Raw genomic sequence first — 17,064 nt, 5'->3', positions numbered from 1 at the left:
TGTGGACAGCAATGCTAATATCCAAGGGATTAAAATATATAAGGAGCACCTACTATTTCACATCTTCTTTATGCTGACAACCTTTTAATTGCTTGTCGAGCCACCTCCCAAAATGCGAATGAGATAGACAAGATTCTAAAACTTTATAGCTTATGGTTTGGACAACAACCAAACTCAAAAAAGTCTCAAATTTTAGTCTAAAAAAACATATTTGGGAGGGCCAAGAATCAGATAAGAGAGCAGTTGGGTTTCAAGCAAATGGAAGTTGGCTCAATCTACCTAACTCTCTAATTTTTAGTAAAAATAAATACAACAAGGTTGGCAAGGAAGGCTTCTTTTAAATAGGCAAGGCTACTTTGCTTAAATCGGTGGCAATGGCTATCCCAATCTACACTATATCGACCTTCAAATTCCCAAATGATATTTGCAATAATTTGGATGCTGTGGTTAGGAGGTTTTGGTAGGAGGCAAAGGCAGGGGAGGGTCATTTTGTGTAAACTTAAAAATTGTGGTGGTTTGGGATTTAGGAGATTCAAAGACATCAATTCAGCTCTTTTGGCAAAAGCTAGCCAAAGGAGAGGATTGCCCATGGATACAGCTCATAGGAACCAAATATTTGAATAACAAGTCTTTTTTTGGATGTAAGTATAAAGCTGAAGACTCTTTTACCTGGAGAAGTATCTTTAGTTCAAAAAAAATCATTAAGAGAGATTCTTGCTTCAAAATTGGCAATGAATGGTCTATGGATCCCTAGAGAAACCCTTAGGTCTCCATTATCAATGGAAAAACTCCAACAGTTAAAGAAGCAGCAAAGGAAGCCCTAGCTAGATGAGTGGCAGACCTTCTAGATCCCCTTTCTCTAGATTGGAATGAAACAAAGTTGATGGAGTAATGCGACCCAGAGACAATAGAGGCTATCAAAAAATATTAAAACTCATAATATCAGTCCTGAAGACAAGTTGTTTTGGACAAAGAGAAATAATGGAGTTTTTCAAGCCAAAAGCTGCCACAAAATCCTAGCCCATATGATAAAACCTCGAGAGATCCTTAAGAAGGAACTTTGGGCATCAAACATTCATGAAATGTCAAAGATGTTCTTATGAATACTAGCCTTTGATGTGCTTCTTTTCAAGTCTATTTCATACCAGAGAATAAGGAAGGGAGATAGGAGCTACCCCCTGTGTGGTTTTGAAAGCAAAATCGCTACCCATTTATTCCTACAATGCCTAGTAACAAAGGCTGTTGCTTTTAGTAGTAAATGATGATTGAAGCTGGATGGTTGTTTTCTCAAAGAGAAAATGAAGAACAATGACTGGAAGATTTTTTGGACCCCAAGTTGACCGAGTAGCAAAGTATGCCATCAAGGATAAAAACTTCTGATTTGTTTATATGTAACTCTTAATTTATGTCTTGCAAATGTTTTGGTCTAGGTCCTCTCAGAGGAAACTGAGGCTTGTATTGTGGGGTAAACCTTTATTGAGGTTCCCCTTTCTTTTTGTGCTTAATGCAATCTTCATTACCCAAAAAAAAAATAAAATAAATAAATCCTCTCTTTTTTTATTGCATGTGATAAAGATAACAAATAAAAAAAGACTTCAAAATATTAAAATATGATATGCAATACTATTACTTTTATAAAATACTAGGTTGGCAAATGTTGTGGGAAAAATTAACTCAAGATATGTGGTGCAATCAAAGCCATAAATTTTTAAGACTAATAAATATGGTGGTGATAATAGTTAACTTGATCAGTGATTAGTCTTCTCTACTCAACTAGTGATTGGTTTCGTGTACTTGACCAATTGCTTATCTCATATACATGACCAATGGTTGATTTCATCTACTTAACTAGGGATAACTAAAGATTGATCGCACTAGAATCAAGTATAATTTCTACTACCTATGTTACAGATGTCGTGGAGCGAAATTCCTAACTTGAAATTCAAATGATAATAGATACAATCTGTGGGTACGATATATATTTAAATTGACTATCCTCTATTTGGATGATTCGATCTAAGTATAACAGATAATATCCATGATTTTCTCAAGGTTTGAATTATGACTTTATGAATTCATATTCAAGTCGCACCATCATTTTTAAAAGCCCAAGTGCTCCTATAAATAGCTCACATTTCTTTAGGACTAGTACGAACATAAAATTTACTATCTTCATACTAAACACCCTAGTTCGATGGAGTGCCTTTAGCTGGTACATTAGTATCCCTATGGTTTAACTCTATCTTTGGTTGCAAGTTAGTAGGTTGATAGTGATAAGAATCAGCTGAACAATCATCAGCTAGATGGATTGATGGTTGGTCAAACGAATGAGTAGTCGACTAGATAAACTGGTAGTTGATTCGACGGATGAGTAGTCAATTTGATGAACTAATGGTTGGTGAAACGGTCAAATTGAAGGAGATATTAGAGGTCCAATTTTTTTCATCAACAACTAGCATACTTTCCACATCTCAAACAAAACAAACAAATAAATAAATAAAGACATAAAAGACTTTAAAATATTAAAATATGCTATGTTATACTGTTTCTTTTCTAAAATACTAGGTTGGCTAGCACGCTTGGTTCCACATTCATTTGATATAAAATAGTCTCACCAAAAAAAGTAATAATAATAATAATAATAAATGATATTAAATAGAATAGCATTTATTGAAAAATATTGATGCAGTGAAAGCAAAATGACAAAAATCCACAATAAAAAAAAATAAATATATATATATATATACACACAAACAATAGTTCAAATAATACTAAAATTTGAAACGAAAAGATATACACTTTATAATTTCATTAATCAAATGTTATCTACTAGGATTCCATAATGTTAAATATTATGTATTTGCAAAAAGATACCCTAATGGATATTTAATAATTCAAAAATACAATAAATATGAAATTTGTTAAAAATGAAAAATTTGCTGAAATCAACATAGATATAAAGCCCTCAATCCCGCTATACAATAAATGCATTTGAATTTAGACATTCCTAAACTGATGTAAAGTAGAATAGTATTTTTTGAAAAATATTGATGCAGTGGAAGCCTATGAGAATTACAAAAATCCATAAAAATAAAAAACACACAAAGATCGTTGAAATATGTCGATTTGCGCACGAATACTAAAACTAAATTGAAACGAAAAGATATAAACTCTGTAATTTTATTAATCAAAAGCTTCCTACTATGTTTTCGTAATGTTAAAAACTATCTATTTGCGAAAAGAAACTCTAATGGATCTTTAATTATTCAAAAATATAGTAAATATGAAATTTGCTAAAATTGAAAAATTTGCTGAAATAAACAATGATATAAATCCCGCTCTACCACTGATGTGTTTGAATTTGGGCATTCTTATAATGAGACAATAACACCTTAAATGTTATCATTAACCATAAATTTGGTTTTCTCAAAGCCTAAAGGATGAAATTTCACTGCAGGACACTATAGGTCATGGCGTAAATGATGAGTACTGCTCCTGACATTATTTCCAATCATGTTAGACTCGCCACTAAAATCTGATACTTTTTCTGACAATTCCATCCAAGCCCCAACTTTCCATATTTAGAATTTTACGCATTCCACATATTTAGGATGAAACGAACACTACATCTATTACCTTTGTATTGCAAATTTGATTGGACATCATACATTTATTAGTTTTCAAAATTTGTTTCTTCTTATTCTTTTTTTTTTTTCCTAAATGATTTGATTATTGGATGGAATAACAATTTACTCCAATAAGATCTTGGGTAACTTTTCTTGAAAATTCCATCCAAGCTCCCAACTTTCCATATTTAGAATTTTCAATGCATTCCGTGTAATTTGGAACCAAACGAACTGCATCAACTATGATACCTTTGTACTGCAAATTTGAATGGACATCATACATATATTATTTTTCAAAATTGGTTTGTATTCTTATTTCATTGAAAATGATATGATTATTGGATGACATAATAATAAATTCCAATAAGGTCTTTCATTAAAAAGAATAAGGGTAATTAGAACCCAAGGCCAGATCTAGAAATTTTGGAGATAGTAAGCTGATTTATAAAGTTAATTTTTTAGTAGAATCGGCTTCTATAGACTCTCTATTATTAATGGAGTGGAATTTGAATATATTAATTTGGATAGAGATAAAAACATTATAATAAAAGTTGAAGACATACTCCCCACATCATTTTTTATTTTTTTGTTATTAGAGGTGGAGAATTTGATTTCTTAATCATTTCACAACAAAATAATGGTTATGCCATTTGTAAAGTTAATTTTTTCAGTAGAGCTGGCTTCCATAGACTATTATTAATGGAGCGGGATTTAAACATATATATATATATATATATATATTTGCTGAATAGGATGTTTTATAACCAAAAAACCTAAAGGCAAACACCTACAAAGGGGAGGTAGGCTCGCAGCCTCGCTCCTGGGTTACAAAAGCTGAGAAGGAAGAAGCGAAAGCGTTTAAATGTAAGGTGCCATAGACCGTATTATGCAAACACCAATTGCTAATATAATGAGCTAGAAAATTAGTGTTCCTAGGAGTCCACAGGAAGCAGACTTCCTAAAAAACATTTCTCAGGACCTGTATGGTTATGAGAACTCCTTCTGTGGCTCAGTGTCTCGATTGAGAGTCATTGTGATCAAGCAGGTTATTATGTTTTTTGCATCCGATTCACACCATACTCTAGGCCAACCTTCTTTTTCTATTAGCAATCCCTACAGAATACCAAAAGCCTCGGCCATCTCGGGGATATCTGCATGGAAATGCACAAACTTGATTTTAAGAACTTTCCCCCTATTGTTTCTAGCTATGACTCCAATTACACTTGTTCCATCTTTCACTGTAGCATCAGTGTTGATTTTAACTACTTACTTTGGGGTTTTGCACCAACTGAGATGATTTTGAAGGTGAACCAAATCTGCCGAGCATTTACTCATAATGAGTTTTTTGGCTTCAAGGAATCTAAACTTCAGCAGCATCACTGTATTGTTGAGACAGAATGGTTTCTTGTCAAAAATAGATTGATTCCTCAACTTCCAAAGTTGGTCCAAAATAAGAGAGGCAAACAAAAAGAAATTTTCTTTATCACTAGGGAGCATCGGTAAGGTCTCGGAGGGGTTTGCTATAAGATTCAATTTTTCCTAAAGGGTCAAATCTATAAAACAGTCCCACTTAATACCCCAGGGAGTAGCAAACCAAACCGCTTTGGCAACATGGCAGTGGAAAAAAATGTGACATTATGATTCAAGACATTCACATCCATGCATGCAATCCTTATGTTGCATCATCACATTTCGAGTTATCAAATTAGACGCTGTTGGAAGGTTGAAATTAGCTTCCTTCCAAATGAAAAATTTAAGTCTTTCATGAATTTTAGACTTCCACAGAGCTTTCCACCAAGATGAGTTTGATGTAGAATTCACATACTCCAAGTTATAGGCTGATTTGACTGAGAAGATGCCATTGGCATTCCCTTTCCAAATGATCTTGTTGCTCAAGTGAATGTTCATACTTGGAATTTTACAGATATTATGCACTGTTGTTCTATCAAACAGGGCTTGAAGCAATTCTATATTCTAGTTACCATTCCGTGTCTAAGGGATGACATCATGCCATGATTGAGAGTGGCTTCCTCTGAACCCGGTATTAGTCTAAATCTTGGGTGTTTGGGATCCAAGGATCCTCCCAAAAATTGATGTTATCACCTCTACCCACTCGGTAGCAAAGACCATTAATAAGTAATTTCCTGGAGATTAGAATGCTGTTCCACATCCAAGAGTGGTTTTTCTTCTTTTTGCAGTTCATGAAGTTGCAGTTAGACAAATACTTCAATTTGAGAGCTTGAACCCACAGCTTCTCAGAATCTGTGGCTAGGTGCCAACCCAATTTACTTAAAAGGGCTAAGTTCATGTCCTTCAACTTTCAAATGCCAAAAAACCTCTTGCAACTTTAGGTTTGCAGATCCTAGACCAAGAAATTTGAATGAAAGGTCTAGCATCTCTACCGTTCCCCCACAAGAAATTGCTAGCTAAACTCTCTAGCTCGCTGCACCACTTGGACGACAATTTCACCGCTGATATGGCATATAAAGGGGTGGAGCAAACAACTGAGTGGATTAGTGTATATCTCCCTACCTGGGATAATAGTTTAGATTTCCAACCTTGCAGCTTAGATTCTAACTTCCTTTTCAGATCTTCATAGGCTATAGTGTGGTTCCTTCTAATAAAGAGAGGATTTCCAAGATATTTTGCCTCTTTAGGCAACTCCTTCATTTTAAAAATTTTCTTGATACTTGCTTTAGTCTTAGTTTGAGTGTTTTTGGAGAAGAAGCAACCTGATTTGTTAAAGTTAATCCGCTACCCCATCCAGCTACAATATTGATCGAGACACTTCCTTAACTCTTTAACCTCCTCAAGATTAGCCCTGTCTATTTTGACGCTGTGAATTTTTCCTTCTATTTCCAACTTGAGGAGCATTCTGGAGAGCAACTCCAAGTACATAATGAACAGAAAGGGGGACAAAGGATCTCCTTGTCTGATACCTCTCTCCATCTCTATTTTACTAAAAACGCTGCCATTTAGAAGCAATTCCACAGACTCCGGTGCCATACATCTGAGAACTAGAGCATTCAATCTATGAGAGAAACCGAATTTAGAGATTAATCTTGTTAGCACCCCCCAGTCCACACGATCATAAGCTTTTAGCATGTTGATTTTGAAACCATCCCAGCCCTTTTTGTTCTGCTCTTCTTCATAGTGTGAACTATCTAGTTAGCTAAGATGGTATTTTCTCCTATCCATCTTCTAGGAACAAATGCAGATTGGAGAGGAGAAATAATTTTATCCGAGATTGGTCTTATTCGATCAGCCAGCAGCTTAGACAGAATTTTGTAAACGGTGTTGCATAGGTTAATTGGCCTTAGTTGATTGAAGCTTGAGGCTTGTTTTGATTTTGGGATGAGAACCATGTATGTCCAGTTGACCTCCTTCTAACTGAATGGAAAGCATTTTGAATCATGGAGATGACTTCATTCCCAATAGTACTCCAGTATTTTTGAAAGAAAAGAGCAAGCATCCCATCCAGTCTAGGGGCTTTGATGGGTTGCATGCTCTTAACTATGTTATGAATTTCAACAGTTGAAGGTATTGCATCTATTCTGCTGTTATTAGCTTCAGAAACACCTTCCTGAATGTGGTCATCAAGACAGTCGCAAAATGTTATAGGCTCTGCTTTGAATAGCTCCAAATACTTTGTGGTTAAGTACACACCAATTTCCTGCGTGGACTCCAGCCACACGCCATTGTCATCCTTCAAGGCTAAAATCATATTTTTCCATCTCTTGACTATCGTTGAGGTGTGGAAAAATTTTGAATTACGATCGCCAGCTTGCAGCCATAGTTCTCTTGACTTTTGTCTCTAAATAAGCTCAAGACTCAATTTCCACTCATCAATGTCAGATTGAATAATTTGTTGGGCATTTAAATTCTCTTTTGAAGGAGGAAAATTGAAAAAATGAAATAACTGGTTTTTCAACATCTTGATTTTGAAATGACAGAACCCGAAACTCTCCTTGTTCCATTGCTTTAAAGCTTTGGCTGTTCTATTAATTCTGGCACTTAGAGAATTCCTTCTACTGTTAGAATCATTGCAGAACCAAGCCTCCTGAATAACTAATCCACAAGTAGGATCCTTGATCCAAGCCTTCATGAAACAAAATAGCTGGGGAGTATAAGGGTGATCTTGATAAAGAGTTAGCTGAAGAGGTAGATGATCCGAACCAGTAGGGGAAAGGTGGATAACTCCAGCTTGGTTAAAAAGAATCTTCCAGTCCGAGCTCACTAAAACTCTGTCAATGCGTTCCCTTATATTTGCGATACCCCACCATTTATTGCACTAAGTGAATTGACTACCTGAAAAACTAAGGTCAAGAGCTCCCATGTCCGACATGAAATTTTTCAGGCAGTAATTTGTCTTGCATGTCACTTTGCGACCACCAAATTTTTCTTCTTGACCTTTTAAGTGGAAACAAATATAATTTTCATAATATTCACTGAAATTTTTGATTTTTTTTCACAAAATTCATGAAAATTTATATTATAATATCTACATCAAAACATTCACAATTTAGTTTAAAAATTCATAATTTTTATGAAAATTTTTAAAATTATATAAAATTTTTATAAATTTCATAAAAATTTTAGAAATATATATGATTTTTTTGTTAAATTCTTTATCAAAAATTTTTATAAATATTATTAGTGTTTATTAATTTTTTTTTGCCAAATCAATATTGTTGATACTTTTTTTTATTGTTTTACAATAATTGGGTGAATAAAAAAAATCACATTTAACAAATAATGTTCAAAATTACATTAAACAAATATACATATCATATTCTTAGAGAAAATTAATATCACAATTATAAATTTATCTATCTATTATTAGTTTTTTATAATAATAAATTTAATATTTATATAAATACTATAAAGTAGAAAAAAAAAATTAGAATGTAAGCAAAAATTGAAAGATATGTAGGAAATATATATTTTACAAATGATATTCAAAATTCAATATCTATAGTATTTGATACACACAAACTTAACTCTCAAACATTTATATAGATGATATACTAATAATTATATGTAAAATTATCAATGAGATATATCATTTACTAATTATTTTTTATATTTTATATTGTAAAATGAAAATAAAAAAGATATAAAAAATTCTCAAATATCTAAAATTTTTTTATAGTATCGAAATAATATTTATAAAATGTAATTATTATTTTATATATTATAATTAATAAATAATTTTATTAAATATATTTTTTTATTAATAATAATATATTTTTAACTATTTATGTCTATTATAAATTGATTGATTAAAAAAAATAATTATTTAATAGTTTTATAATTTTTATAATTTTAATAATTAATTTGATAATTAATTATCTAAACAAGTTAATTTTAAAATTTTAATGAAATTTTTTAATTTTTTAAATAAATTTTTACCTATTCTTATTACTTTTATAAATTTTAATAAATATTTAATAATTTGACAAGAAGACAATGCGAGCCCCAACCCAAGTCAGCAAGACCTTATTCCATTCCTATTCCCACGAGAAACTTCAAATGGATTTTCACTGTATTTCAAAAAATAAATGGAGCACAGCTGTCCACGTCCACGTGCAGAGTCAAAATGTACCTTGTTGTATCAGCTGGTACAAGAGATTGATGAAACTTAATAAAATAGATCATTAATTTAAGTATAAATATATATAGATATATATCTATATATATGGAAATTCTATGGTGAGGACGATCCGCATGAAAACCGCAGTAGTAGTGACGGTTTTTCATAGTATTAATGATGGTTTCTTAGAAAATCATCACCAATACTATGAAAAACCATCACCAATACTGTGGTCCGCATGAGGACCGTCCGTACCATAGACGGACTGTATATATATATATATATATTTTTTAATTTTTTAATTTTTAATTTTTTTTATTTTGGGGTCAACGATGTATAAGTTGCAAGTGGAATATTGTTAGCATGAGAGTGTAAAAGAAACTTCACTCCAACTCAAATTTTTACCCATGCAAATCTCTGTAGACGCACACTAAGAACTCATTGTTAGTCCTACTTTCTACCCTTCCAAACAAAGCCAATGGCAGAACTAGTGATCTCTACTGTTGTAGACGGGATACTTGGGAGAATAACTTCTGTATCACTTGAAGAGTTTGCGTCATTCTCGGGTTTGACGGATGGGATCTCAGGATTGAAAGAAACAATTTCAACACTCAAACCTATGCTTCTTGTCACCGAAGAGCTGCAGCTCCATGATGAGAAAATCAGAAGTTGGCTCAAGAGTGTTAAGGATGCAGTTTATGATGCTGATCACTTTGTGGATTACCTCTCCACTGAAGCTTTTCGACGAGCAGGGATGATAGGAAGTAATACTATGGTGAAGCTTCAGCAGGTACGTAATTTCTTCTCATGGCCAAACCAACTTGTATTTCGTCTCAGGATGGCTCACAAAATAAAAGGAATAAAGGGCACACTTGCTGCGCTTGATTCGACTAGAATGCATATCGATTTGAGGGCGCTTCTTGGGGAGGCTGCTGCTGTCACTAGAGGTAGGAACGACACTCATAAAAGGGTACTTGTAGAAGATATCATTGAACGTCAACAAGTTATTGGGAAGAAGTCGGACAAAGAGGCCATCTTAACACATTTTTGGATTGCAAAATTGAAGAGAATGTGTGTGTTTTGGCCATAGTGGGTATGGGGGGATTAGGAAAAACCACCCTTGCTCGACTTGTGTACAACGATGAGATGGGTCGAACACATTTTGATTTGAGAATGTGTCCATGTATTGTGATTTTAGATTACTTGTTAGGGAAATTTTTGAATCTGTAACTACTAAGAGTGCAGAAAACCTAGACATGGATCAATTGCAGGAGGAGTTTCAAAAAACAATAAATGGAAAAAGATGTTGAAGTATAACCCCTGTGCTGATGTGGAAAAAGCTGCTGACGTGGATAAGTGAGGCTGCAAGGTGGAATCCATGCTGGCTTATATGCTAGGTGTCATTGAGTGTGTAAAACAAGAAATATGCGTGCATGAAAGTGTGAGTGGAGGAATTTTATTAAAAAAAAAAAAAAAACAGAATTGTAATCATTACATGAGAATGATGTAAGAAAATGATATATACTGTTATATTGAATATTGAAAAAGTAATACAAGCTGAGCTCACACAATTCTCTCTTCTAGCCTTTCATTCTCTCTCTCTCTTTCTCGAATGTTCTTTCTGCAAAATATTGCAGAGCTCACAACTTCCATTAACATAGTATCAGAGCCTTGTTGGATTTGAATCTGGGTAAACACTGTGAGCTGAGATGAGAATGATTTCGAGCAACATCTGAGCTCAATTGAAAAAGTAAAAAAAAAAAAAAATTATTCTGGTTTCTTGTACTAAAAGGACCAGCAAAACAATGGCTGGATCTGAAGTGAGAGCACCAATATTCTCAGGAGAGAATTATGAATTCTGGAGAATCAAGATGGTGACCATTTTCAAATCCTATGGGCTCCGGAGATTCGTGGATAAAGGAATTCCAATTCCTGATGAAAAACTGAAGGGGAAATTGTAGAAGCTGAGGGAAGATCGGTAATGGAAGATGATGAACAGATGATGGAGTTCTACATGAAGGATGCAAAGGCTTTGGGCATTATCCAAAATGCTGTTTCAGATCAGATCTTCCCACAGATAGTAAATGCAGAGACCTCAAAACAAGCTTGGGAGCTGCTGTACAAGGAATTTCATGGTGGTGAACAGGTGAGATTTGTGAAATTACAAAGTCTAAGGAGAGAATTCGAATACACTAAAATGAAGGAAGATGAGACATTAACTAGCTATCTTACTAGGTTGAATGAGTTGATAAACTAGATGAAAACATTTGGAGAGGTTTTATCCAATGAGCGGATGGTTCAAAAGGTTTTAATTAGCCTGACTAAAGCCTATGAACCTATATGCTTAATGATAGAAAACACTAAGGATCTAGAAACAGTAGAATTCCAAGAGGTGATTGCAATTCTTAAAAGCCAAGAACAAAGACTTGACTTGCAAGTCACTGAGGTCACCGAGAAAGCCTTCTCTACCTTATCTGTGAATAATCCTGCTACAATCTCTAAACCACAAAACAGGGGAGCAATACACTTCAATGCAACTAAATTCCAGAAAACTTGGACTCCAAAAGAGAAGAAGTGGGAACCGAAGCAGAGAATGTAGCACAGATTCCATGGCAACCAATCTCATTCTGTGAATACTGTTCATGGAGGAAACAGACGGCAGACTGGAGGTAATCCAGAAAACTCAAAACCATAGTGTAGAACATGTGGTAAATATCATTTTGGAGAGTGTAGATTCAAAGGTAAACCTAAGTGCTACAGCTGTGACAGATTTGGTCATTGGACAAGAGAGTGTCTAAATGGGAAGAATGTGCAGAAAGCAAACTGCACAAATCAAATGGAGTTGACAGGTAACATGTTTAATGTAGCTAGTGAACTTGATAAGATAAGTAAGGGCAGTGAATGGTATATAGACAGTGGATGCAGTAACCACATGACAGGAAATATAGATCTCGTGGTGGATGTGAAAAGGAATTTGTATGGAAGAGTTCAAATGCCAAATGGTACACTAGAGAGCATAGCTGGAAAATGAACATTGGTGATTGATACTGACAATGGAAAAAAGCATATTAAAGAGGTAATGTATCTACCTGGATTGAAAGAAATTTTGTTGAGTGTTGGCCAAATGGATGAGCATGGCTACTATTTGATGTTTGGTGGAGGAATGTGTCATGTGTATAATGGACCTACGTTTGAAAATCTGGTTGTGAAGGTTAGAGCCAAAGCAAACAGATGTTATCCATTAACTATGGCCTCGAGTGAATAGCTTGCTTTAAGGGTTCAAACTGATTTCAGTGTGGAAACTTGGCATAAAAGGTTGGGGCATCTACATCTAAATGCACTGTTGGAGTTAAAGAAGAAAGATATGGTTCTAGGATTACCAAAACTTGAAGAGACTATGAAGCTTTGTGAAGGGTGTCAGTTTGAAAAGCAAGATCAAGAAGCTTTTCAAAAGAATAGAGCATAGAGAGCAAGTCAGCCACTGCAATTGGTTCACATTGACTTGTGTGGCCTAATGCAGACATAAACTCTTGCTGGAAACAAGTATTTTATGTTACTTGTGGATGATTGTACACGCATGGTTTAGGTTTACTTTCTGAGAAACAAATTCGAGGCTTTCATTTGTTTTAAGAAATTTAAATCCATGGTTGAGCTTCAAAGTGGTTTTAAAATCAAGTGTGTGAGAAGTGATAGAGGAGGAGAGTTCTTATCTGGTGAGTTTGTTAATTTTTGTGAATTTGAGGGGATTCAAAGGCAAATGACAGTAGCCTACACCCCACAACAGAATGGAGTGGTTGAAAGGAAGAATCGAGTAGTTGTTGAAATGGCCAAAGCTATGTTGCATGACAAACAGATGCCATATTAACTATGGGGAGAAGCAGTGCACACAACTGTGTACTTTCTTAATAGATGCCCTACCAAAGCTCTTGATGGAGTAACTCCTTTTGAAGCATATAGTGGAAGAAAACCAGGCATTGCACACTTGAAAATTTTGGTTCCCTATGTTATATGCATGTTCCAGCTGAAACAAGGCAGAAATTGGATCCTAAAAGCAGAAAAGGAGTCTTTGTAGGATATGGAACTTGTGAGAAAGGTTATAGAGTATTTGTACGAAGCTGGTTTTGTCTCGAGATGTTGCTTTTAATGAAGAATGTTCTTGGGATTGGAAAGAAAATGCAAACAATGACAGTGAAAATGTGATTGCTGCAACTATTGACAGCTGTGAGATTTCAAGGAGGAACTCATTGCCTGGAGACAGTCAGTAGTCACCAGCAAAATCAAACCAAGGTGTTTCTGGTTCAGAAGAGGCTACAAGCAGTAGAAGCAGTGTGACAAATATGCAAAGAAATTCAGGTATGGGTTCCATTCACTGAGAAACTGATAGAGTGCAGGCTAATTTTGATCATACACCAGTAAAATGGAAAAGTCTCATAGATATCTTGGCAAAATGTATTAATTGCATTTTTGAACCTGAAAATTATGAAGAGGCAGCTCAAAATCAATCTTGGATTCAGGCCATGACAGAGGAATTGGATATGATTGAAAAAAACAAAACCTGGCAGTTGGTAAAAAGACCTGAAGATAAACCAGTGATTGGTGTTAAATGGGTTTACAAGATTAAACTCAATCTGGATGGTTCAGTTCAAAAGAATAAGGCTAGACTAGTTGTTAAGGGGTATGCATAGAAACCAGGTGTGGACTTTAATGAGACTTTTGCCCCGGTTGCTAGGCTTGAAACCATCAGAACCTTAATTGCTTTAGCAGCTCACAAAAGCTGGAAATTATATCAACTTGATGTTAAGTCAACATTTTTAAATGGTGTGCTACAAAAGGAGGTTTATGTAGAACAACCAGAAGAATTTGGGGTTGAAGGGCATGAAGATAAGGTGTATAAATTGCACAAAGCTTTATGTGGTTTGAAACAGGCTCCTCGAGCCTAGTACAGTGAGATTGATGCATATTTCTGTGAGAGTGGTTTTCAAAAGAGTCAAAGTGAGGCAACTCTTTATACAAAGACCAGGGAAGAAACAGGCTTGCTGATTGTGACTATTTATGTTGATGACATTGTGTATACAGGAAATGACAGAGAGATGCTCAAGTGGTTCAAGGAAAATATGATGAGAGAGTATGAGATGACAGATTTGGGTTTATTGCATCACTTTCTTGGTATGGGAGTAATACAAACAACCTCAAGTATTTTTGTGCATCAAAAGAAGTATGCTTCTGCATTGTTAAACAAATTTGGTCTTACAACTTGTAATCCAGTCCTTACACCTCTCATTGCAAATGACAAGCTTAGCAAGGATGATGGTAGTGGTACAGCAGATGAAGAACAGTATCGAAAAATTGTAGGGAGCCTTCTGTACCTTACAGCTACAAGACCAGATATTATGTTTGCAGCAAGTTTGTTAGCAAGATTTATGCATTGTCCTACGAATAAACATTTTGGTACAGCAAAAAGAGTACTAAGATATATTAAAGGGACTTTAGACTATGGTTTGGAGTATGTCAAAGGAAAATAGCCTATGTTAGTGGGATATTGTGACAGTGACTGGAGTGGATCTGTGGATGACATGAGAAGTACATCAGGGTATGCTTTCAGCTTTGGAAGTGGGGTGTTTTCGTGGGCTTTAGTCAAGCAAAACTGTGTTGCACTTTCTACAGCTGAGGCAAAATACATCAATGCATCTGAAGCAACTGCACAAGCAATATTGCTTCGGTTTGTACTTGAAGATTTTGGTGAAATGCAAGCTGAAGCCACTCCTCTGCATTGTGATAATACCTCAGCAATTGCCATTACCAAGAATCCAGTTTTTCATCAGAAAACCAAGCATATTGACAGGAGGTATCACTTCATTAAAGAAGCTTTGCAAGATGGGATTGTAGACTTGACATAATGTGTCTCTAAGGAACAAATTGCAGACATATTTACTAAGTCTCTACCAAAGGATCGGTTTAATTACTTGAGGGAGAAGCTAGGAGTTGTTTCAGCACAAAGGTTACAGGGGAGTGTTGAAGTATAACCCCTGTGCTGACGTGGAAAAAGCTGCTGACGTGGATAAGTGAGGCTGCAAGGTGGAATCCATGCTGGCTTATATGCTAGGTGTCATTGAGTGTGTAAAACAAGAAATATGCGTGCATGAAAGTGTGAGTGGAGGAATTTTATTTAAAAAAAAAAAAAAAACAGAATTGTAATCATTACATGAGAATGATGTAAGAAAATGATATACACTGTTATATTGAATATTGAAAAAGTAATACAAGCTGAGCTCACACAATTCTCTCCTCTAGCCTTTCATTCTCTCTCTTTCTTTCTCGAATGTTCTTTCTGCAAAATATTGCAGAGCTCACAACGTCCATTAACAAAAGATACCTCCTCGTATTAGATGATATGTGGGACAAAAGTATTTCGGTATGGTTAAAGATGAAACCTTTGTTGTCATATGGAGCACGAGGGAGTAGAATAACAATAACTACTCGTAGTAATAGAGTTGCATGCATAAGTGCCATTCTTTACACGTTAGGGATGCTGAATGAAGATGATTCCTAGTCCCTTTTTAAAAAAGCTGCTTTCAAGCGAGGAATAAAGCCAAACAGCTCCAACATTGTGGAACTTGGAAAGGAGATTGTGAAGAAGTGTAACGGACATCCTCTTGTAACAAATACAGTAGGAAGTGCGTTGTACTTTAAAGATTCAGAAAGAGAATGGCACGAAATCTTGGAAAAGCTTTGCGAAGTTGATCAAGAAGAACATCATGTTGCAAAAGTGCTTAAACTTAGCTGCAGTGATCTTTTTCGCAATTGAAACATTGTATATCCTATTGTTGTATATTTGAAAAAGGTTATGAAATTGATGTGCAAACCCTAATAAAGCTTTGGATGGCACAAGGATTTATTTATTCATCAGAACCATGCAAGGCTATAGAAGATGTGATTTATGATTATTTTCAAGAATTAAGTTTTAGGGGCTTTTTTTCCAAGGAATCCAAAAAGATAAGAATGGCTTCACGAAGATCATAATGCATGATCTCGTGCTTATGATCTCGTGCATGATGTTGCGGTCTCACTAGCTGAAACAAGTTTCGTCACATTATCATCAAGAAATGCCAACATCGATACAAAAACTCACCATTTGTCATTTAATTTCCATTTAGATTCACATTGGCAGATTCCAACTTCATTGGTTCAAGCAAAAAGGATTGAAACAATTCTTTTATATTGCCATTTTTTTAATAGAATATGTTACAATGTTATTGATTTACCCTTGTCGATACGATAATCTCATATTGAAAATCTCATATTGATATATATTTATTTTCTTTTAAATATTATACTAGATGAAACAACTATGATATTGCTGTCAAAAAAATAAAAATAAAAATTAAAAACTAAAAAGAGCTCAAAATTTAGTAGTTAATTAGAAAATATAATGTATTTTTCTTTTTTTTCTTTTTTTTTTTTGTAATTTTCGCAAACAATGATCCAAAATTTGTTGTTTTGTGTTTTCAAGATAACTTTTTTAGATCTTGGCCAAACAGACAAGCTTGCAACTCTTTCTCTTTCCCTTTATTACAAACCATTACCAATTAGTGACAAAAAACAAAAATGTCGCTGAAAATCTCACTTAATTAATTGTAAAGTAATATATCATTAACATATTAGGATCACAAATAGGACTTCAAACAATTTGATTTTTGGTTTGTTTAGGCACAATATTTTCTCATGAACAACACGAAATTATATCTTGCAGTAATTAGGATAGAAGAAATTACCAGCAACCAACCACCAAAAGCAAAAGAGTTTCAGTACCACAACTCAATTTACAGTTTGTATGGTTGAATTTGC

The 17,064-nt window shown here is 34.5% G+C and overlaps 1 protein-coding gene across 1 annotated transcript; it reads left to right on the top strand.

Moving 5' to 3' along the window:
* Nucleotides 1–11,200: 11,200 nt before the first annotated feature.
* LOC107422404 (uncharacterized) lies at nt 11,201–12,250 on the top strand. The gene is made up of 3 exons (XM_048476826.1): nt 11,201–11,365; nt 11,477–11,814; nt 11,953–12,250. The coding sequence occupies exons 1-3, from the start codon at nt 11,201–11,203 to the stop codon at nt 12,248–12,250; spliced, it is 801 nt and encodes a 266-aa protein (XP_048332783.1).
* The last annotated feature ends 4,814 nt before the right edge of the window (nt 12,251–17,064 follow it).

Source organism: Ziziphus jujuba, chromosome 3, assembly GCF_031755915.1.
Source record: "Ziziphus jujuba cultivar Dongzao chromosome 3, ASM3175591v1".
Taxonomy (NCBI): Eukaryota; Viridiplantae; Streptophyta; class Magnoliopsida; order Rosales; family Rhamnaceae; genus Ziziphus; species Ziziphus jujuba.
The sequence above is the reverse complement of the archived record's forward strand: the minus strand, read 5'-3'. Positions and strand labels throughout refer to the sequence as shown.

Excerpts from the sequence above, each read along its gene's own strand:
- LOC107422404 (XM_048476826.1), top strand. The coding sequence starts at position 11,201 with ATGGAAGATGATGAACAGATGATGGAGTTCTACATGAAGGATGCAAAG. Across the intron at positions 11,366-11,476 it reads AATTTCATGGTGGTGAACAG|ATGAAAACATTTGGAGAGGT; the intron begins GTGAGATTTGTG and ends TTGATAAACTAG. Across the intron at positions 11,815-11,952 it reads TGGGAACCGAAGCAGAGAAT|ATTCAAAGGTAAACCTAAGT; the intron begins GTAGCACAGATT and ends TGGAGAGTGTAG.